We start from the raw sequence: 22,591 nt of genomic DNA, 5'->3' as shown, positions 1-22,591 counted from the left end.
ACTTCTCTTACAAAAAATCATAATTCTGCCTCTCATAAAGGCATTACATGTTGCTCTGCCTCACAAGATGTGAAAAGACACGGCGTATAGACTCAAATAAAGAATTAAACTGTCTTTTTACTTTTACTTTTTGGCCTCTTTATTGTTGGAGCGGAAGTTAGAGTATTCCTAAACTATCTCACCAAACTAAATTTTTGGGTATTTTCGTGAGCTAAATCACTAAAAGTTGCAAAAAAACACTCTTCAATGGCCTCACCAAAATAGTGATTTTGGTTTGATGAATGAATAGTACTCACTAAAGATGGTGAGTACTATTCACTCACCAAATGAATAAAAAAATAATATTACTTTTCTATATTCCTCCCTATTCTTTGAAAAAAAAAAAAAAAAACTTAAATGATGGCTAAGAATCCTATAAGCATGCACCCTGATTCAAAGAGGAGGGTAGGAATTGCACTTGGTTGACTCCTTTGGAAATTGAATTGGATTCTTCCATGCAAGGCACCCTTGAATGGACTTCTTCTTCAATTGAATTGCCCAAATCTTTTACACCAATTCGTTGACAACTACTCAAAAAGAAAATTAAACATGGTGAAATGTAAAATAGATTGTATTAAGGCATATAAGGCAAGGAAACAAAGCAACAAAACGAAAGATAAGGAGACAGAGGAAGAAAAGGAAACAAAGCAACGGCTACTATATAATGGTTAGTAAATCACTTGTATAAATAAACCATTAGTGAAATGAAATGCATAAAAAAGGAAAAAATGCAGTCCATAATATTTCTCAATCTTTCTTCCTCTCTCCCTCCTTACATTCTCGATAATCAATAAACTTCTATTTGGTATCAGAGCCTACTGGCTCACGCCATCTATACGCATCCTGGTTTTGATTTTTTTTTTCCTCTTCATTTGGTTGCTGCACAACCTGTTTGGGCTGTGTTCTTTTTTTTTTTTTTTTTTTTTATTGAATTTGGAGATTTTGTATGGCTAGATGCAGAGTAGATAATCCTCCTCTCATATGGGATGATATTGTTCAGATGGGATGCAGCAATTGGGGTAGCAAAACTCTATAGTCCTTGCTTTGTTGTCTGGCTTTGGGGTCTGCTCTGTATCATATTTGGCGTACTAGAAATGAGATTCAGCATGCAGGACATCCGATCACTGAGGACCAGAATTTGAAAAAGATCTTGTGGGAAGTTCGGACTAGAGTAACTGGGAGAAGGAAGTTTCCTAAAACCAGGGAAAATCTTGTACTTTGTTCCTTATAGAACCTGCGTGCAGATATGATTTGTTGAGGAAAGCTGCTGCAGTGGAATTTCTACAGTTCTGGTTTTTTAGTTCTTTTTTTTTTTTTTTTTTTTTCTTTCTGAGTTGTTAGTGTTTGCTGTTATATAGCAGCTGGTTGTTTTCTGCAGATTTTGCTGCAGTAGGTTTTGTTGCTTAGTATGGTGTTCTGAAGCTCGTTTTGGGTTGCTTGTTTTAGGCCTCTGTGAGGTTTTGTTTTTAGCCTTTTTGTTAGGCTTGTAATGTGAATCTTTGTACTCCTTTTGAGTTCTGGTTTATAAAGCTTCTTATTCATAAAAATAAAAAATAAAATAAATAAAAAATAAAATAAAAAAGAAAAAAGGGGTATTTTATGCCTTTTATCAGTATCTTAACATCATTTTATGTGTTTTATTTTCTTGACCAATTTAGTAATAAACCAAGTTTAAGGGTACGTTTAGGAGTGCGTTTTTTAAAAAATAATCTGCGATTTTAAACCAAATCGCAATTTTATGGTGTTTGGGATTGCGATTTTAAAAACGCAAATTTTAAAATCGCAAAAAAATCTGCGATTTTCATAAGCTGATTAGAGGGTGCTTATTTGAAAAGGTGCGAATTTAAAACAAAATCACTATTTCTATTAATAAGATATTTGGCGCAATAGTTACCTTTTTTTGAGCAGGAATGAAAAAATACCAAGAATACCCACCTAAAATATATTAAAACCCTTCTTTCTTTTTTTTTTTTTCTTCATCCTCTCTGTTTCGTTCATCCTTTCTCCGTCCTATAGCAGTGTGCGTCGCTGTTGTCCATCTCTCCGCCCCTCTACCACGTAATAATCTCACCTTAATATTTTATTTCTCTCCATATAATTCCTTTGCTTTTGTAAAACTTTCCACTGTTTGGTATTCAGTGATATTTTATGTGGTTTGTATGATTACTGTGCCTTTTTATATATGCGTTTATGTTCTTCGACCATTTCTACAGAGTAAAGTTGTGATTTTTTTTTTTCAAAATTTTATTTAGATCACCGTGCATGCATAGTGATCTGCAATCTATCATAGTATGCAGTGATAGATCACTGTACACGCACAGTAATGTGATAGTGCGTGTACAGTAATCGTGTGAGGCTTTTTCTTTTTTTTTAAAAAAAATACTATACAATGACCAAGATGATGATTTTTCTTTGGTCAGTGTGCACTGCATAGTGACGATTTTTTATAGCTTTTTTTTTTAAAAAAAAAAAAAAATGTAATGTACAGTAACAATTTGTGATGAATTTTTATTTTTATTTTTTAATGGGTATTGCACTGTAACAGTTGGTGATATTTTTTTTATATATGTTTTTTAATGGGTAATAAACAGTGATAATTTTCTATATATATTTTTTAATGGGTAATAAACAGTTATCAAGTACTAATTTAAATTATTGGTGAATTATGTAATAGTTAAATTTGATAAACATTATTAGTTTAATTTGATGGATTGTTTTTGTATTTTTTATTATATGTCTATTTGGAATATGTTTGAAGAAAAAAAAAAACAAAAAAAAAAAAAAGCATATAGAAACAAGTAATATAGCAATATATAATTGCCTAAGTAGAAAACTCAAAGTTAATGTCAAATTATAAGTCATACTTTTGTTTGCATAGGTGTTAAAAATGGAGGCTTATAGACAATGTTAGTTATTTTACTGTTATAAAGAAATGTCTTTGTTGGTAATTTGGTCATGAAACCGCAATTATATGCTAATGTTATCAAAACACTCAATTGATAAAAAAAGTATTTTTTAGCATATTTTACGGTTTTACCAAATACCTGTGCGATTTTAAAACGTAACGATTTTAAAAACGTAATTTTTAAAAACGCAATTTTTAAAATCGCACTTATTGAAATCGCACTCCCAAACGGGCCCTAAGAAGAAAAAAAAATTCATGAAATCGTTACTAATAATTGCATTAATAAATATGGTAATTGTGCTAATAACCAACCATCAACTGGTCAGCTTATAGCTCACAACTTCTTAATAAGGAGATTGACACCATTTTCAGGCTCTATAACCAACCTCATTGCCGGGGAATGCCTATATTTTGGTGACAAGGAGAACGAGAAGTTGGAGACAATTAAAGCTAAAAGAATTTTGAGCTCTACCATGGCAAAGTTCTGCCCCAAACACGTACGCGGACCAACTCCAAAAGGCATGTAGACATAAGGAAGCTTGCATGCACCACTAACCCCATTGGCAAACCTCTCAGGGTTAAACTCCTTGGCTTCAGGTCCCCAAATATCAGGGTCTTGGTGCAAGGTTACCAACAAGGTCCAAACATTGACACCTTTAGGCACCTGAATATCTCCGAATTTCATGTCTTTCATTGCCTCCCTCGACACTATTGGCACTGGAGGGTAAAGTCTCAATGATTCATTAATTACCATTGTCAACTGTCAATGATTAAAACGGTTAGAATATAAATTGAATAATTAAATTCATTTTTTCATATCAGTTTAAACTTTTGGGTTAAATGCGTCTTGAATCCACGTGTCGGGCATTACTTACTATTTTCATCTTGCGAACCGTGTCAACATTAGGCATTTGACCTCCGCAAACTTGGAGCACCTCAGCACGAACTCTGGCTTGCCATTCAGGATTTGAGGCCAACAACATCAGTGTCCACGTTGCAGAGACAGCAGTAGTCTCGTACCCAGCTAAATATATGTTCTTGCAATTGTCTACAATGAATCTTTCTGTCTCTTCTTTGGAAAATCCACTGCTGGTGGCAGCTTCAAGAATCATATGTAACAAATCATAATTCCCTGATGTTGCTTCCTTTCTTTCCTTCGCTACGTCGAGAATCAAAGCGCGAACATCTTTTTCCAGCTTCCATGTTTCTCTATTACTCTTTGTTGGAAGATGTCTGATTGATTGCAACACGGGCAACCAGTTTTTATCAAAAAACAACCTTTTTATGTGATGTAAGACATAAAGTGATTTTGGGTAGGGAAAAGATGAAACCTCAATCCAGGAATGCCATTGGATAAAATCTTGTTAGACATAAGCTCTTGAAGTGCTCTGAGCTTTAAAAATATCTCCTCCCCTTCGGAATAGTTGCTTCCAAAGCAGGCTCTTGAAATTACATCCCCGGAAAAGCTTCTCATATATTCATCAATGTGTACATCTGCAACCCCGCCCTCACTTTCTATCCTCCATGAGTTCACCATAGCCATCGAGGAATCTACCATTATCTTCATCATGCCCTACACAAGGTACAAAGGAGTCTTCTAAGATATTCTCGTAAACGAATTTTATAAAACAATTGTGATCTCTCCTAACCGAAAGTAGCTAAGTTCGATTTGAAAGCGTACCTTAACCTTGTCCATGTATAGTTCAGGAGCAAGGATCTTCCTCTGGTGAGCCCATGTTGCTCCATTTGAAGTCAGGATCCCTTGACCAAGCAGAGGACCACGCTCTTTGGATTGATACGAAGGCTTTCCAAAGTCTAAGGAAGTGCATATGCTTATTTCCTTCACCACCTCAAGATCGTTCATGTGCAGTATTTGTATGTTGCCAAGGGAGAACGTAAATGTTGAACCTGTATACCTTATTATAAACAAACCATTCAGAATCTTCAAGAATATATGAGATCTGAAGCAATTTATTACTTATTACCATATGATTTTCTCCATTCGTCGAAGAATGGAAAGATTGCAGAAGAGCAATTGTGGGTTATTACTTGCTCTCCTTTTTGTTGAGCCTTTGATGGTGAGGATTTCATCTTCTTCATGTCACCAATATTTCCAAGCAATAAAGAGGGTGGAGGGCCGCTGATCCCCTGTTTTCTCAGAATTGCTCGAAGCCTTTTTGGCTTCAATATTAGAGCTTCACACATCTTCATTAGCGTGGTAACCAACCCAAGCAAGGCGATTGTGATGATGATCTTAGAAAGAAGCAATAGCTGCTCCATGGCTTTTAGTCTCTAGATCTCTTTTTGTTCCAAAACTGGCTTCTCTTCTTGGTAAGCATTTTGGATGGCATGGTTCTGTATATAATGAAGCTTTGACTCTGTCGTACGTACCTTCTAGATATGTTATAATGTGTGGTTGTAATTTCTTTGTTTTTTTCAGGGTGGTGTAAAATGAAGATTAATCCATCCCTCCAAAATTACCCCCACAAACTTTAGCTTGTGCATCCTCTTTCTAAAATAGACTTGAAATATAGTATCTCTTCAAATAAATAAATAATGAATAGAAAATTATTAAGCAGATTTTCTTAAAAAAATAAAAAATAAATAAAAGAGAGAAAAAAGAAGAGTAATACTATGGACCATTTTTTTATCCTCTTTTTATCTTCCTTAAGCTGATGTGGCTTTTAAAATCATATTTAAATCAAAATTCAAGTATGATTCATCTAAAATTTAATGATAATTTTAAAAGTTACATCAACTTTAAAAAAAAAATAAAAAATAAATAAATAAATAATCTCTACCATTACTAAAAAAAAAATACATAAGCTAAAATTCTTGTCTAAAAAGTGTTTTATATAACAAGAAAACAAGTTGTTGGATAAGATTCGTTTACCCAATATTAGTTAAATATATACAATATAAAAGTTTTAAAACTTCTATTCATTAGATTAGGCAACACACGTCGCCAAGGGCAGCTCAATACATCATCAAAGGCAAAATGCTTCACTAGATGTCAAACAAAAAAAAAAAAAAAATTAGACAACACACTATCCTATTTGTATCAAAACTTGTCATTTGGGTTAGAATTTCTTAAAAGATATATATATATATATATATATATATATATATATATATATATACAATGTTTTTTTGTTTTTCTTCACGCAATAACAAGAAAATTGGGTATGAAGAGAAATTGCACTTTGGAACTGAATTGGAGAGAATGGTTCATAATTAAGTGAAACTCACAAAAAGTACTCCATCCGGGCAATTATTGACCGGAGGAGGACCCCTAACGCTTAAGAATTCAAACTGAAATTGGCTAGAAGTTCAGGAGGACAAACTGAAATTTTCCCAAAACAATACAACAATAAAACATTCAACATTAGAACATCACACTCACCTCGAGGAATGCTACATTGCAATCTACAAACCATCTCCCCACCATCTCCTCACTTTACTATTTTGATTTTTTTTTTTTTTTTAAATAATAATAAAGAGAGAAGAGATGGTGAAGAGATGGTTTGTAGAATGCAAAAAAGAATATCCCCACTCACCTAGTGGGGCTTAGTAACTTCCAAATGCACATTTCAATCGGTGGAACAGCTCTTCTCTCTTTACCCCTTGTCCCCAACACTCCGGCCACCTTTGATAACCCTGAAATTCGTGCAAATAGGCTAAGGTGAGTTAAGGATGAATATATAGATTTCATAGCCGCCTTTTATGCAATATGATCGATCCTTAGGGTGTCTGGACCCAGGATCGACCTTGTGGGACTTAGGATCGATCCTCTAGACTACAAACTGGCCTAAAGGTCATTCCAGGTCCAAAAACTCGTCTCGCTCAAGCCCAACTTGATTCCGACTAATCCTAAAGTCCAAATTACTTCGTTTCTTAATTAGGGTTAGGACCAGGGTATTACAAATTTATATCAGCAAAAAAGACCAAAAAAAAGAAAAAAAGCAATGGAGCATGGCAGAGAGTACCAACAAGGGTAACTCAAATGCTTATGCCAGCAAAGTGTTTTGAAGAGCAAAATGATGAATTGCTAATGGGCAAAGACGAAAAGTCCCTTTACTTTGGAACATGATCCTCTCCAGTTCATTTTAAATTAAAAAATATCCAATTAATGGTCAGGATCTCTATAGATCCTAAGGCCATAAAAAGGATATATGTCCCATTAAAAAAAAAAAAAAAATTATACATATTAAAAATAATTAAAAAAAAAAAACAAAATTATAAAAAATTAAGGGGTGGCTGGCCATCCCATGGCCCTTGGAGGTGGTCCGGCCACCCCATGGGCCAAATCTAAAAAAAATAAAATGAAATAAAATTTGTTTGGCCCTTGGGTTTGGCCAGACTAGCCCCAAGGGCCATGGGGGTGGCTTCGGCCACCCTAGACGGCCGATCTTGGGTGGCCGAAGCGACCCCCAGGCCCAATGGGGATGGTTCAACCATCACCAACGGCCAAACGAAAAAATTAAAAAAAATTGTTTGGCCTTTGGGGGTGGCCGAACCACCCCCGTTGGGCTTGGGAGTGGCTTCGGGCCGGTCTGGGGTGGCCGAAGCCACCCCATGGCCCTTGGATGTAGTCTGGCTACCCACAAGGGCCAAACGATTTTTTTTTTTTTTTTTTTTTTTAAGTTTGGTCATAGGGGGGGGGTTGGACCACCCCCAAGTCCGGCCATTGGGGGTGGCTCTTAGTTAAAATGGGGTGGTCCGGCCACCCCCTATGGACAAGATGGGGTGGCCAACCACCCCTTATTTTTTATTATTTTGTTTTAATATGAAATAATATTTTATTATTATTTTTGTTAGTGGGACATATGTCTCATTTGTGGCTCTAAGATTACTAAGAATAAATTTTAGTCATGAACTAGATATTTTTTAGTCCATTTTAGACTGGAGAGGATCTTATTGGTAGTGAGTTTTTTTTTATATCGTTGCCTTGCCTTCAATTGATTTCCTTCCATTCATCCCACATCAAAACATGGCTTATCTTTAAAAATAAGAGCAAACATTTATTGCGATCATGGATTGGGAATGAATTCCATGCTATGTGCATGAAGTACTCCTGGGTTAATATGTTAATATCTGATTTAAATGAACTTGGTGCCTAAGTCAGATAGGCTTGTCCGCCCATAACCCAATCATAATTATCATATTTTTTTGTAGTCCACGAAGGTAAAGGATGTGAGTGTAATTGAATTATGAGAATATTGTGTCGATATCTATTGATCAGCAACACATAAAAATGATGGAGAATTCCATTCATGACAATTTTTCATTTTTTTTTAAAAAAAAAATGCAAAATACAAAAACACGACAAAACATGTTCCCGAAGTGTGGGTTGTGTGACAAATCCCTATCAAAACCAATTGTTGTGTGCACATGAAAGAAGATGATATTATTCTCAAGGATAGTTCAATCGACTGGGAATCACGTCTCATGAAGCGAAAGTCACTAGTTTGAATGTTCCTCTATCTTCCTTTCTTTTGTGTGGATATGTAAAAAAAAAAATGATATAATTATTTGGTAAGTGCTTTGGAATGATTGTTAGGTAACAATTGAGCATCAGAATGATTAAAAGTCCGTACAACTTTTCCAAAAGTTTGGAATTACTTAAGGCGCACCTAGTGCTCAGATGTTCGGTAATGTAGCGGAAAGAAATTAATGGTCTATGCAATACCAAGAGAATTGGGTAAGGAAAAAAATGACAGTACTATCGGAGGTGAATATAAGGGAATGATTTAGGCAATTGCTGATTTAAAGATGATCCAAAATGGTTAAGAATTTGTCCAGCGCATGCTCTATACAATGTTGTTATTTATTTCTTTGTTTACTTTTGTGATCGGGGTAATGGTTTGACCCTATACCCTGTGGTCCAAGTATTAATTAGGCGATCCCCTGCAACAAAAACCATTCATTGAGGGAGAAAAATCAAGGGCTTCAACCCACCCGCCTAATATCATGGAAACTCAGAACCAATATAAAGCCAATCCCTTTCAACACTAAAGTTAAATATTTCCCTTTAATTGGATTGAAGTTTTTTTTTAAAAAAAAAAAAATATAATTCATTAAATTGACATGTATCAAAAATACATATAAAAATTATATATATTCTTAATAGAGTATGTGTTCTTTTAAACATATATATTTTGAACACATTTTAGTTTAATAAATCGGGTTAGAAAAATTTTTTCCCAACCCAATTTGAGGAAAGACAACTAATTATGTCAAAGCTTAGCCTTCCCTAATCATGGGGTTGTAATGAAAAATGCTTTGGCTACTGGTGGTAGAATGCCTAGCATGGGGTTATCGAAGGGAGACTAATTGCATTTTTTGTAGATATTGATGTAATGTGAAGTAGTAGGTCGCAAAAGCAAATAAGATGCAATTAACAACTTTTCTAAAAACCTTGAGTCTATCAAGGATTTCTCATTGATAAACTCATCATAATAAAAATCAACTCCCCTATTACATGTTAGGTTTGCTGTATTTAAAATACTATGAAAACTAGGAGCAAAGCACAACTAAGCCTATTATGGAAATTTTTAGAATAATAAAGGAAAATTACAATAAAATAAAATACTAATTTTAAAGAACTTAATTAATAGAAGTAGAATATATTTGATTGCCGAAATATCTTTTTGCTGGAGTAAAATCTTCAATAAATTCTTCAATATAGCAATCAAATCTTTGCTTCTTGGATTTTTGCTTTTAATGCGACAGATTTTGAAGCTCATCGGCAATCTCGTTCGGATGAGATAGCTGACAAGCCTCTCGGTGGCTTCTCGGCGTTCCCTCGTCCCCAATCTCGTTCAGACAAGATTAGTGACAAGCCACTCAGTGTTCCCTCCCCTGCAATCTCGTTCGGACGAAATTAGTGACGAGTCTCTTGGAGCTCCCTCGTCTGCAATCCGGAGGAGATTAGTGATGAGCCTCTTGGTGGCTGCTTCTTGTAAGAGAAATAAAGAAAATACAGAAAATCGAAATTATTCCTAAGGTGTGTCACTTTCGTTAAGAAATTATTTTCCCTCACCAGATATGGTATGCAAAAGAGTAACAGCAAATATTTCTCTAAGATACAATGAAGCCCAAAAAACTTATGTAATTTAATTGTATTTTGCACAAACGAAATTAAACCTAAAATACCCTCAAATTTTTTATTTCATCACACTACAAAAAAAGGGCAATTTTTTCACATGGCAAACAGTATCCATTTTTTGCCACGTCAGTAAATATTGACGTGCCAAAAGTGGCACGTCAACAATTTATTTTTTTGACGTGCCAAAAGTGACACGTCAACATTTACTGACGTGTTGAATATAACACGTCACGATTTACTGACGTGTCAATATTTGACACGTCAGTAAATTTGAATTCAATTTAATTTAAAATTTTTTTTTAAAATAACTTAATAATTTAATATTTACTGACGCGTCAAAGTTAGACACTTCAGTAAATATTGACTTGTCACTTTGACACGTCAGTAAATATAATGTTTATATATATATTATATTTATATATATAATAAAAAAAGAAAAAAAAATTCTGACGTGCCATATGTGGCACGTCAGGAATTTTTGACGTGCCAAATATGGCACGTCATAATTTCTTTTATATATATATATAAATTCTTGATGTGCCTAAGACTTCTTGGGAAGGCCAGATCGCCCATGACTTTTTTTTTTTTTTTTATCAGGTTTATATATATATTGCTGACGTGCTAATTTAGCACGTCAGTATTTTTTTTTTTTTTTTTTCATATCAGGTTTATATATATATATATGTTTCTGACGTGCTAATTTGGCACGTCAGAATTTTCTGACGTGTCAAAACTAGGACGTCAGAAATTTCTGACGTGCTAGTGAAAAAAAATAGCGAGACATTCAACTTAATTTTCCCTCTTCTTTCTCTCTTTTATTATTTATTCTTTCCCTAGATCTATTTTCTTATTTAATTCCAAATCTTCTTTTCGTCTCTCAATCTCCCTCTTCTCTCTCAATCTCTCTGCACAGCAACAAAGCTAGAAGAAAAGCAGATCAAGAAGAAAAAAAACAAAAGGAGAAGAGAAGCAAAAGAAAAAAAAAAAGAAAAAAGGAGAAGATCGAAGAAGATAAACAGAAATAAATAAATAAATAAATAAAAGGAGAAGAGAAGCAGAAGAAAAAAAAAAAAAAAAAAAAAAGGAGAAGAGAAGAAGATCGAAGAAGAGAGATTTTTGATTTGAAGAAATTCTGATTTGGTTTATTTTAATTTGATTTGAGAGATTTTTGATTTTTGATTTTTGATTTGAAAAGAAGAAGATCGAAGAAGGAAGATGATATTTTTTTATTTGGTTTTTATTTTTTGAAGATTTTTTGGGTCTGGGTTTTTGAAAAATGAAAGAAGAGAGAGAGTGAAAATGGTGGAAAGAAGAGAGAGAGAGAGTGAAAATGGAGGAAGGAAGAGATCAGGAGAGAGCTGGGGGAGAAGAAACACGATTGTATTTCAAAATTAAAAAAATATTTTTAATTGAAAAAAAAAATCCAGAAAAAATTAAAAAAAAAAATTATTAAAAACTAATAATTTTTCTTTTTTAAAATTTTTTCTGGATTTTTTTTTTCAATTAAAAACATTTACTGACGTCAGAAAAAAAAAATTTTAAATAATTTTTCTTTTTTAAAATTTTTTCTGGATTTTTCTGACATGTCAGAAAATTCTGACGTATTAAATTTAACACGTCAAAAATTTTCCATTTCAGACACGCATAATCTTAACGCTTGAGACACGTCAAAACCGACCCGTCAGGAAGATTTTCTGACGTGTCAGACCACCTGACACGTCAGAAAATGTAAGTCAGCAAAATTTTTTTTTGTAGTGTCAAGAGACAAAGACTAATTATTTTTTAAGTATAAAGAAGAATTCTAAAGAGAATAAAATAATTAGAGATAGTTATATACTTAGATATAATTTTGAAATTGTCTCCAAATGGTAGCTCAATCAGCTGTGAACCACATCTTATGAAGCGGAGGTTACTAGTTCGAATCTACCCTCCTCCTTCCCTTGTGTGGACATGTCAAAAAAAAAAATATTTGAAATTAAATTGCTAATTTAACAATAGAAACTGCTATTAAACTGCCAAACTACTATTAAACTACAGTTCAGTAAATCCAACCATTGGATCAACCTAAGAAGCATCCTAAGTTTAAATTAACCACTAGATCGAATGATCTTGACCGTCCAAAAATGAATGTTCATGATAAGATTCCTCTGAACTCTGATACAAAGTGTCAAGTGCGCCATCAAGGTGTCTTAGGGCCCGTTTGGGAGTGCGATTTTAAAAATTGCGTTTTTAAAATCGCACAAGCGTTTAATAAAACATACTAAAAGGTACTTTTTTTTATCAATTGAGTGTTTGGATAACATTAGCATATAATTACGGTATCATGACCAAATTACCAATAAGGATGAACAAGACAGAGAGGATGAAGAAAAAAAAAAAAAAAAAAGAGAAAAAAAGGGTTTTAATATATTTTAGGTGGGTATTCTTGGTATTTTTTTCATTCCCGTTCTAAAAAAGGTAACTATTTCGCCAAATATCTTTTTAATAGAAATCATGATTTTGTTATAAATTCGCACTTTTTCAAATAAGCACCCTCTAATCAGCTTATGGAAATCGCAGATTTTTTTGCGATTTTAAAATTGCAATCCCAAACACTCTAAAGTTTCGATTTGGTTTAAAATCGCAGATTATTTTTTTAAAAACGCACTCCCAAACGCACCCTTACACAACCCACGGGCGTGTGTCCTTCCAACCGTACTATAGTACACCCAAGCATTTCTAATAGCTTAAAGTTTGTTAGCCCTTATAAGTGGTAACTCCAATTTCTCCCTTTCCAATGTGGGAATATCTTCCTTCAATGCTCTTTAAAACCTTTTATTTTAAAAAAAATCTCAAGATACAAATTAATATATATATATATATATATATATATATATATATATATATATATATATGCGAGCAAATCTCTCCAGTTTTCACCCTTCTTTTTATAGCCGATTTTGATCCAATAAACCTTGGAATTTGAAAAATGTCTTCAGACATGAATTTGCAGATCTTTGAATCTTTCCAACATCATCAAATTTGCTCTAACTCGATGTCAGAAACTCGAGATATGACATTTTTATTAAAGCTCATCTGCTGTGAATTCCACCATACACCAGATATGGAGCGAAAATGTAGATAATTTATTCTTTTTGTGTTTTTGTGTAGTTACAGTAAAAGAATTTGGTTGTCTATTATGAAGCTTTGTGATCTGGAAAATTATCATGTTTGCTGGGATTTGTAATGATTTGAATATTCCGCCTTACTCAATTGAGCATTGGACGTTTGTATTTATAAAATATAATATGTTGTACATTTGCGAACTACATTTGAATTATACAACTTATCTAAGAAGATAAGAATCTACAATTGAATAGATGAGAGACCTAATCTACTGTAACAACCTTATCTAAGATAACAAGTTTATCTAAGTTTAAACTTTGAGTTGATTATCAATCTTCTTGTGATTATCCTTTACACGCCCCCTCAAACTCATAGTTAGCAAAGCAACTTTGAGTTTGTGCCATAGGATAAAGAATCTTGGAGATGATAGGGGTTTGGTGAAAATATCTGCCACTTGATCCTTGCGTGAGATAAACCGGATGTCAATAGATTTAGCTGCTACCATTTCTCGCACAAAATGGAAGTCAATGGCCACGTGCTTGGTGCGAGCATGGAAGACCAGATTGGATGATAAGTATGTATCACCAATGTTGTTGCACCATAATATAGGGGGCACAAAAGTTGAGAGACCAAGTTCAGGTAAAATAGGCTGAAGGCACGTAAGTTCAGATGCAGCATTGGCCATGGCTTTATATTCCGCTTCGATGCTAGAGCATGCAACGGTGGCTTGTTTCTTGCAACTCCAAGAAATAAGATTATTGCCTAGATAGACACAATAACCACCCGTAGATCTTCGGTCAACATTAGAACCAGCCCAATCCGCATCAGAGAAAGCCTGCAAGGTATTAGTTGGGGATTGCTGGATTTTAAGTCCTAAGTCAAGGGTTTGCTTCAAATATTGTAATAGACGTTTAGCTGCCTGCCAATGTGGTTAGTAAGGGCTTGTGCATAAACTGCAAAAGTTTGTTAATAGTAAAAGCAATATCCAGTCGAGTAATCAAAAGATATTGGAAGGCCCCAATTGTACTTCTATATAAAGTGGGATCTTCAAATACTTCTCCATCATACGCACAAACACGTAGAAGTAGCCATGGGTGTAGTGCCCCAGAATTTTCAAAGCTATTTAAATAGATTATTTTGATAATGATGTATTTTAATATCCATTGTAGCTAAGGATTTTAATTCTTGGGAAATTTATGAGAGTGGTAATTAGAGAATGGTAATTGGTGAAATAATAGGATAGTAAATGGTAGGTATAAGGATGGTAGAATAAGAAGGTAGAATAGTATAGGTAGAATAGTATAGGGTTGGTAGAATAGTATAGGGTTGGTAGAATAGTATAGGGTTGGTGAAATAGTATAGGGTTGGTGAAATAGTATAGGGTTGGTGAAATAGTAAAATGAGGGTATAATTGTAAATTGAAGGTAGAATAGTGTTTGATTTTCTCCTATAAATAGAGCTCTTCTCCTTCACAATTTTCACCACTCATCTCCTCTCCCATCTCTTGCATATATTCTTCCTTCTTCCGCTTTTTACTCGGTCTTTCTTCTTTCTAAGAGTGTTTACTCAGAACAGAGAGAGAAAGGGCGAGACCAAGCGCTACAAGAAAGAAAGAACACAAGAGATAGCGGACTTTAGAAAGTAGTTTCAAAAGATATACTAGTGGTGTTAGTCATATTGGAGCAACTAGATTCCTTCATACCACTTTTAGCTTCAGTCTAGAGGTAAGTAAATTCACTACCCCTTCTAAAGTTACTTCATGTCATGCTATTTATTCATTCTTGTATCAAACTGTAAATTATTATTTTATTTACGTATTATGAAGTTATGTTGCATGCATGAAGGATTTCTAAATGAATTATCTAGAAAGTTTCTATTTCTTTAAACGCTTTCTAAGTACAACAAGTTTATATTTGAAAAGGTTTCCATTTTGAGAAAAGAAAGTTGAGAAATGATGATGATTATAAGAAAGAAAAAAGATGATAAACCCTCCTACATGTTGCCCTAAGATGCATCAAAAGAAGTACAAAGAAAAGTACAAGAGATGAGATAAATGTTTATGAAATAAGGGCACATGTATGGAGGAGAGTATTTTTGGCCCCAAGATAAGTAAAGATGAGAGTTCGGTACCGATACTCGGATGAAGGCGAAACCACTGAAGGAGGCTATGCCAGAAGGTGGTATTCCATCAACAGACCGTTGAGTGCACCAAGAAAAAGAGTTAATTGACGGTCGGGCATGGCTGAGGCCACAGTTCAGTGCCATGGTCACAAGGACCCGCAACCCTCGTGCACAGGGGTAATAGTGTACATGGGCCCTATTATGAGAAAATGATACTATATTTTCAACGATGATATGCTATGATGATTTACAGAGATGATTTATAATGATGATTTATAATGATGCATTATGATGATGATTTATAAAGATGATTTACAACGATGATTTATTACTAGATGTAATAGTATGTATATGTTACGGGAGATGCAACCGTACGTACATATATTATTATGGCTGGATGTATATTTATTTGTGAAAACGATTTTCAAAACTGAGAACAAGGAGTAAAACTATTTATGGTTATGGATTTTACTTGCTGGGCCCCCTTTGGGCTCATTCAGTTTTATTTCTTGTTTTCAGGTAGAAAGGATGCTGGAATAGGAGGCCGGAATGGGGTGGGAATAATTATTAATTTTCAAAGTCTTTTCATATAAGTTATTGTAATGATATGATATTCCGCAACTAAAATCTAATGTCTTCTAATTTCGCTTGTAATAAAATCTCAAAAAAAAAAATGTTTTACGCATTTATTGTATCTTTTAAAATCAAGTACTCTGATAGACCTTATAGATCTTTGCAAGAATTTTTGTTGAAAAAGAAGAAAAGTGGCAAACTCAGTCTTAACGGACTGGGGATGTTACAATGGGAGTGCTTACAGGTTTGACATCTAGCATATTTGTAAGCTTAAGAATATCGAGCACATACCATCATTGTGACAAGGTGATACCTTCAGAATTTTTGCAGACTTCAATACCCAAGAAGAAATTCAAATTATCCAAATCTTTCACTGCAAAATCATCTTCCATAGGACATAGTAATTCATCAATTGCTGCGGAATTTGAGCATGGTATGATGATGTCGTCAACATAAATTAAGACATACATAATACAGTGGGCAGATTTGAAAATAAACAGTGAAGAATCTGAACGTGATGCCTTGAAACCAAAATCAACCAATTTACTACTTAGTCGAGAAAACCAAGCATGTGGCGCTTGTTTGAGACCATACAATGCTTTTTGTAGACGACATACATGATTTGGAAATTGTGGATGAGTGAATCCCGGCAGTTGAGACATGTATACTTCTTCCATTAATTCCCCATGTAAATTTGCATTCTGTATGTCGATCTGTCTAATAGACCAAGATGATGAGAAAGCTATAGAACCAAATGTACCGTTGTACCGTTGTTGGTTTCACGACGGGACTGTATGTTTCAGAGTAATTAACTCTGGCTTGTTGATGGAAACCTTTCACGACTAAACGTGCTTTATATCGTTCGATGGAGCCATCAGCCTTCTTTTTGATGCGGAATACCCATTTACAGCCAACCAGATTTTTGGTTGAGGAAGGTGGAACGAGACACCAATTATTATTCGTCAACAAGGCATCAAATTCAGAGTTAATCGTCGCCAATTTGGGTCAGTGATGGCTAGAGAATAACATGTAGGTTCCCTTTCTGTAAGATCACTTGCAGCAAGAAGAGCATGGGAATTGGAGTATCCATCGGGAAACACTTTGGGTTTGAAAATATTATTTTTGGATCGGGTAAGCATTGGGTGAGTGTTCTGGGGAGTTACGGATGTGGGAGGAGATGATGTGGAGGTAGGATCTTGCTGGGACGTGTTTGATGTGGTGGGAGATGAGGACAATTCAAAAGGACGATAAGGATGAGGGCTCACGGGTGTGACATGTAGCGCTCCAGAATTTTCAAAGTTATTTAAATATATTATTTTGATGATGATGTTATTTTAATAGCCATTTTAACCATTGATTTTAATTCTTGGGAAATTTATGGTGTTACAGAGAGTGGTAATTAAAGAATGGTAATTGGTGAAATAATAGGATAGTAAATGATAGGAAGAATTGTATTAGTAGGTAGAATAGTAAGAGAATGTGGAATAGTTAATGGTAGGTATAATAGTATTGGTATAGTAAAAGGAGGGTAGAATTGTAAATGGAATGTAGAATAGTCAATGGTAGGTATAATAGTATTGGTAGGTGGAATAGTAAAATGAGGGTAGAATTGTAAATGGCAGGTAGAATAGTATTTGGTTTTTTCCTATAAATAGAGTTCTCCCCCCCCCCCCCCATTCTCTTCCACATATTCTTCCTTCTTCCGCTTTCTACTCGGTCTTTCTTCTTTCTGAGAGTTTTTACACAAAGTAGAGAGAGAAAGGGCGAGACAAAGCGCTGTAAGAAAGAAAGAACACGAGAAAGAACAAACTTGAGAAATTAGTTTCAAAAGACATATTAGTGGAGTTAGTAAGATTGGAGCAACTAAATCCTTCAGACCACTTGTATCTTCAGTTTAGCGGTAAGTAAATTCACTACCCCTTCTAAAATTTCTTCATATCATGCTATTTATACATTCTTGTATCAAACTGTAAATAATTATTTTATTTACCTGTGATGGGGATATGTCGCATGCATGAAAGATTTCTAAAAGAATTATTTAGAAAGCTTCTATTGATTTAAACGCTTTCTAAGTACAACAAGTTCATATTTCAAAAAGTTTCCATTTTTGAGAAAAGAATGTTGAGAAATGATAATGATTATAAGAAAGAAGAATGATGATAAACCTTTCTACATGTTGCCCTAAGATGCATCAAAAGAACTACAAAGAGAAGTACAAGAAATGAGTTAAATGTTTATGAAATGATGGCACATGTATGGAGGAGAGTATTCTTGGCCCTAAGATAAGTAAGGATGAGAGGAGTTAGGTACCGATACTCGGATGGAGGCGAAACCACTGCAGGAGGCTATGCAAGCAGGTGGTATTCCATCAACATGACCATTGAGTGCACCAAGAAAGAGTTAATTGACGGTCGGGCATGGATGAGGCCACAGTTCAGTGCCATGGTTACAACAACCCGCAACCCTCGTACACAGGGGTAACAGTGTACATGGGCCCTAATATGAGAAAATGATAATATAATTTTAACGATGATATACTATGATGATTTACAATGATAATTTATAATGATGCATTATGATGATGATTTATAACGATGATTTGTTACTAGATGTAATAATATGTATACGCTACGGGAGATGCAACTGTACATACATATATTATTATGGTTGGATGTATATATATTTGTGAAAACATTTTTTTAAAACTGAGGACAAGGAGTAAAACTATTTATGGTTGTGGACTTTACTTGCTGGGCCCATTTGGTCTCATTCAGTTTTATTTCTTGTTTTCAGGTAGAAAGGATGTTGGAATAGCAGGCCGGGATGGGGGCGGAAATAATTATTAACTTTCAAAGTCTTTTCATATCAGTTATTGTAATAATATGATATTCCGCAATTAAAGTTTAATGTTTTCTAATTTTGCTTGTAATAAAATCTTTGAAGAATGTTTTATACATTTCGTATCCTTTAAAATCAAGTATTCTGATAGACCTTATAGATCTTTGCAAAAACTTTTGTTGTAAAAGAAAAAAAAGTAGCAAACTCAGCCTTAACGGGCTGGGCATGTTACAATTTTGGTATCAGAGCAAAGGTTATAAGGTTCTGCGGACTTTTCAAAAAAAAAAAAAAAGAGTTAATGGGAAGTCACATTCCGGCCAAGTAGAGTGTATATTTTTGTATGGTCTCTAATAAATGATGCATGGGCATTTTTCTAATGGTTGATTTTGGTTAAAAAAAAAATCATCTTAGTGTGATTAATTTGGAGGATTTTATTATTGTGATCAAGCTAATGATGAAGTGGGATCTTTTTTTTTATTATTTATTATTTTTATAGATAGGTTGTAATCTAGAGTATCTGTCCATTTGGATTTAAGGTAATTTTCCTGAGTATCGATCGATAAGAGTATATTTTGAGGTGTCTCGAGGATTTAGAAAAGATTATTGATCATGACTTAAAAAATAAAAATAAAATAAAAAATCGTGTGATGGTTTTACGGATTTAGGTTACGAGATGATTTGTGTAATTAACTTGGTGACAAAATGGATTTAGGTTGTGAGATAAATTGTGTAAGTGACTTGGTAATGAATGGTCTTATGGATGTTGGTTGTGAAATGATTCTTGAACTGAATTAATGATATAAGAGTTTATATGAGTTTTTGGTAATGGCTAAGGTTTAGTTGATGACAATAATGACACTATGATTAATGTTGTAATATATGGATTGATGAATAGGGATTACGTAGTGACATGAAGTGAATGCCTAAGTATTGCAGAGATAAATGCAAATGAGGTATACCCTAGAATTTATAAGATATTTTGATATTTACATTTGTGGTTTAAGGATTTTGATATTTTCAATGATTGTGATGACCTTAAAGTACAATTCATGAAATCTTTGAGGTGATTCTTAGAATTTAAGGTGTTAGGTTTTTTGTAATTGAGGTAAACTATATTGAAGTGACGCTTAAAGTTTTGAAGATGAATTGGTGCTCCTAGATTGTGGATAATATTTAAATTTTGAGGCATTAGTGGGTATGGTATGATGAGAATTTTAGTTACATGCCAAAGCTTTTGATATAATTTTCTTTCACTAGGTAAAAATGATGGATTATTATTCTTGAGGTAATTTGAAGCATAAAGGTAAGAGTTGAAAGACAATATAATATAGTGATATGATCTAAATTTCTTTTATAAGATATATGTTCAATGATATTTAGGTATTTTAGAGGTTGATAACATGTGATTGTGCATATTTAGATGTTTTATTGAGTGATTAACTTGTTAAACAGATTGTTTGTTTAAAGGAAGTTATTACAATGACAGGATGATTACATAATGAATATTGAATGAGTACTGAATGATTACGAAAAGAAATGTTAGGAGAACAAGCTCCTTATAATATTACACACCAGTGTCCATTATTAAACAAAAAAAAAATTGTTACATAAAGAGACATGTGATAATGATGAGCAGATGATTCCTCAAAGCTGCTCCAGGAAGATTATTTCTACACAAAGAAAACCTAGTATGAGCAGAATCGTATATATTTATATAATTGAATTATCAAAGAGAATATTTATTTCTAATGAGGTACCCGACTAGAGCTTGTGCGGAGAGACGTGCAACACCCCTGGACATCGACCCGGAGTTTTTCGTGCTGTCGCTAGAGATGTTCGGTATTCTTCTCCATTTCTAGCACCTTTGGTCCCAAGTATTCCGCGTAAGATAACACCAGCTTTTTCAGCTGAATATTCTCCTGCTTCAAATCCACGTGTTTTCATTTGTAGTAATTGAACAGTCACTGTAAGACCCCAGTTTGGTTTCTTAAGACTTTCAGCTCAACATTAATGGCACTCAAACGTCGTGCCATGTCAGAAACTGAAGCAACACCTTGGATACTGAATGCCAATGAATTATTAATGGCATAAGTACCCGACCTAGCTAACAATGTTTGATCCCGTGGAATTACGAAACCTTTGGCCACCGCTACAGCAGTAGAATAGTGGAGCATGATAGAATCATGAATAGTGATAAGACGATTGTCAAAGACAAAAGTTGGCTGCCATACGTCAGGATGTGCAGCAGGTTCATTAGGGTGTGCAACAGGTACAACGGGATGTATAGCAGGCACTTCAGGGGGAACAACAGGCACGTCCGGTTGCACATTAGGCATAACAATGGGTTGTGCTGCAGGAGCAACATTCAAATCGATGTTAACGGATGATGATGATGCTACCATATTTAGGAGTGTAATGAAAATAGTTGAGAATACGAAGAAATTGGGAGAGATGAAGTATTGGGAATAAGTGTGCAGAAGAGACTGAAACTGAAGCAATTTTTTTTTTTGAAGTTTCTGGAAGCAGCAGACGAGTGGCTTTAAAGAAAATTTTCACTTCAGGTGAAATAAATAGTAAACAACAAACGTTAGGCGACCTCGGGCCGCGAAGGATTTTTGTCAAAAGATCCCGTAGAAGTAGGATCTGGTCTCCTGTCATAAATTCGACTAACACCATTAGACTTTTAGTGCTCATTTTTCAAACTTACTGTTCACTCAACGACTTTGAATTCCATGAGTAGGCAACCGAATGAATTGTCATGCCAACGCACACCACACGCGCTCGTTCATTATCTAGAAATCCTTCCTATAAATTCATACCTCTTTCTCCATTGCAACACATGCCTTCTGATCATACCCCTTCACCTGAGATCTTCTGGTAATAGCCTTCCATACAATGAAAGCTCGACCTTTCTCCTAGTTGAGCGTATCCTTAAGAGAAAAATACAGCATCACGACTTGATTCACAAACCCAACACCTTATACTCTCAGTAGTAAACCATTGATGCAAGATTATCTTTGATCATGTCCTGATGAAGCAAGATTATCCTTGATCATGCTTCTCAGGTTAAATATCTCTCTTTTCTTCAAGTCTCCATACATGACAGAGGAGAGAGAGCATCTGATGTGGGTATTTTGAAAGTCTCGGAAAGGAGTCACATAAATATCATATCGTGAAATGCTTATTAAATCTTCATTTCTTGAAAACAACAGGACTATTTGTCTCTCTTTTTCTTTTCTTGACCTTGCAAGACCCAAGAGAGAGAAATTATAACATGAGTGTTTTGGGACTTCCAGCTTGGAAACTTACCCATATCCTACTTTGCTTGCTTATCAATGTCATCTCTAGAACGCAGCAAAGCACATCATGTATTAGTCAAGAATGGATGAGAATCTTACATTTGATGTAATCGTGTATTTCGATTGAGTTGGAATCATAATTACAAGTTTCTTTTGTTGAATTATGATTTATCAAGTAAAGATGTAGTACAGAGAGATTTTCACTGATATTGTAGCATCGACACAAGAGTTGGGATGAGAAAATAGAAACGGTTGTGTATTTAGAATGAATCGAATTATGATGTCACTTCTGAGGTATATTCATGTAATGACGTTTTTGGGAGATATAAACTGTAGAATGTTGGTACTATTTACTTTTATGGGTTTATGATGGTGAGAAGTTAATAATTATTAGAGTATCATATTAATATTTTGTATGCATGATTTGGAATACTGAGATACTAAAGAAAATATAGGCAGTGATGATTTTTACACATTTTTTATAAGATTGATTAAATTAGATCGAGGAAATTATTGCGGGCTTGCAAGGAGGACTATGATGTTTGGAGGTATGGACTAGTGATCACATGATTTTTTTAATTTGATGTTTAAACCTTGACTGTA

The 22,591-nt window shown here is 34.3% G+C and overlaps 1 protein-coding gene across 2 annotated transcripts; it reads right to left on the bottom strand.

The window, feature by feature from the left end:
• Positions 1–3,234: 3,234 nt before the first annotated feature.
• Positions 3,235–5,257, bottom strand: LOC132188386 (cytochrome P450 714C2-like). Of its 2 annotated transcripts, none has more exons than XM_059602820.2 (5): positions 4,930–5,257; positions 4,626–4,852; positions 4,276–4,517; positions 3,820–4,177; positions 3,235–3,704 (listed from the first exon to the last, which is right to left on the bottom strand). In XM_059602820.2, exons 1-5 carry the CDS (start codon positions 5,222–5,224, stop codon positions 3,279–3,281), a joined length of 1,548 nt encoding a protein of 515 aa, XP_059458803.2. In that variant the 5' UTR covers positions 5,225–5,257; the 3' UTR covers positions 3,235–3,278. The 2 variants fall into 2 exon arrangements, with proteins under 2 accessions (XP_059458803.2, XP_088369864.1); XM_088513738.1 differs by having other exon boundaries at positions 4,626–4,860; positions 4,930–5,034.
• Positions 5,258–22,591: the final 17,334 nt, after the last annotated feature.

The sequence above is a fragment of the Corylus avellana genome, chromosome 2 (assembly GCF_965113065.1).
Source record: "Corylus avellana chromosome 2, dhCorAvel1.hap1.2, whole genome shotgun sequence".
Lineage (NCBI taxonomy): Eukaryota > Viridiplantae > Streptophyta > Magnoliopsida > Fagales > Betulaceae > Corylus > Corylus avellana.
Note: the sequence above shows the minus strand (reverse complement) of the source record. Positions and strands in the feature narration are given on the sequence as shown.

Excerpts from the sequence above, each read along its gene's own strand:
- LOC132188386 (XM_059602820.2), bottom strand. The coding sequence starts at position 5,224 with ATGGAGCAGCTATTGCTTCTTTCTAAGATCATCATCACAATCGCCTTG. Across the intron at positions 4,853-4,929 it reads CGAATGGAGAAAATCATATG|GTTCAACATTTACGTTCTCC; the intron begins GTAATAAGTAAT and ends TAAGGTATACAG. Across the intron at positions 4,518-4,625 it reads TATACATGGACAAGGTTAAG|GGCATGATGAAGATAATGGT; the intron begins GTACGCTTTCAA and ends TACCTTGTGTAG.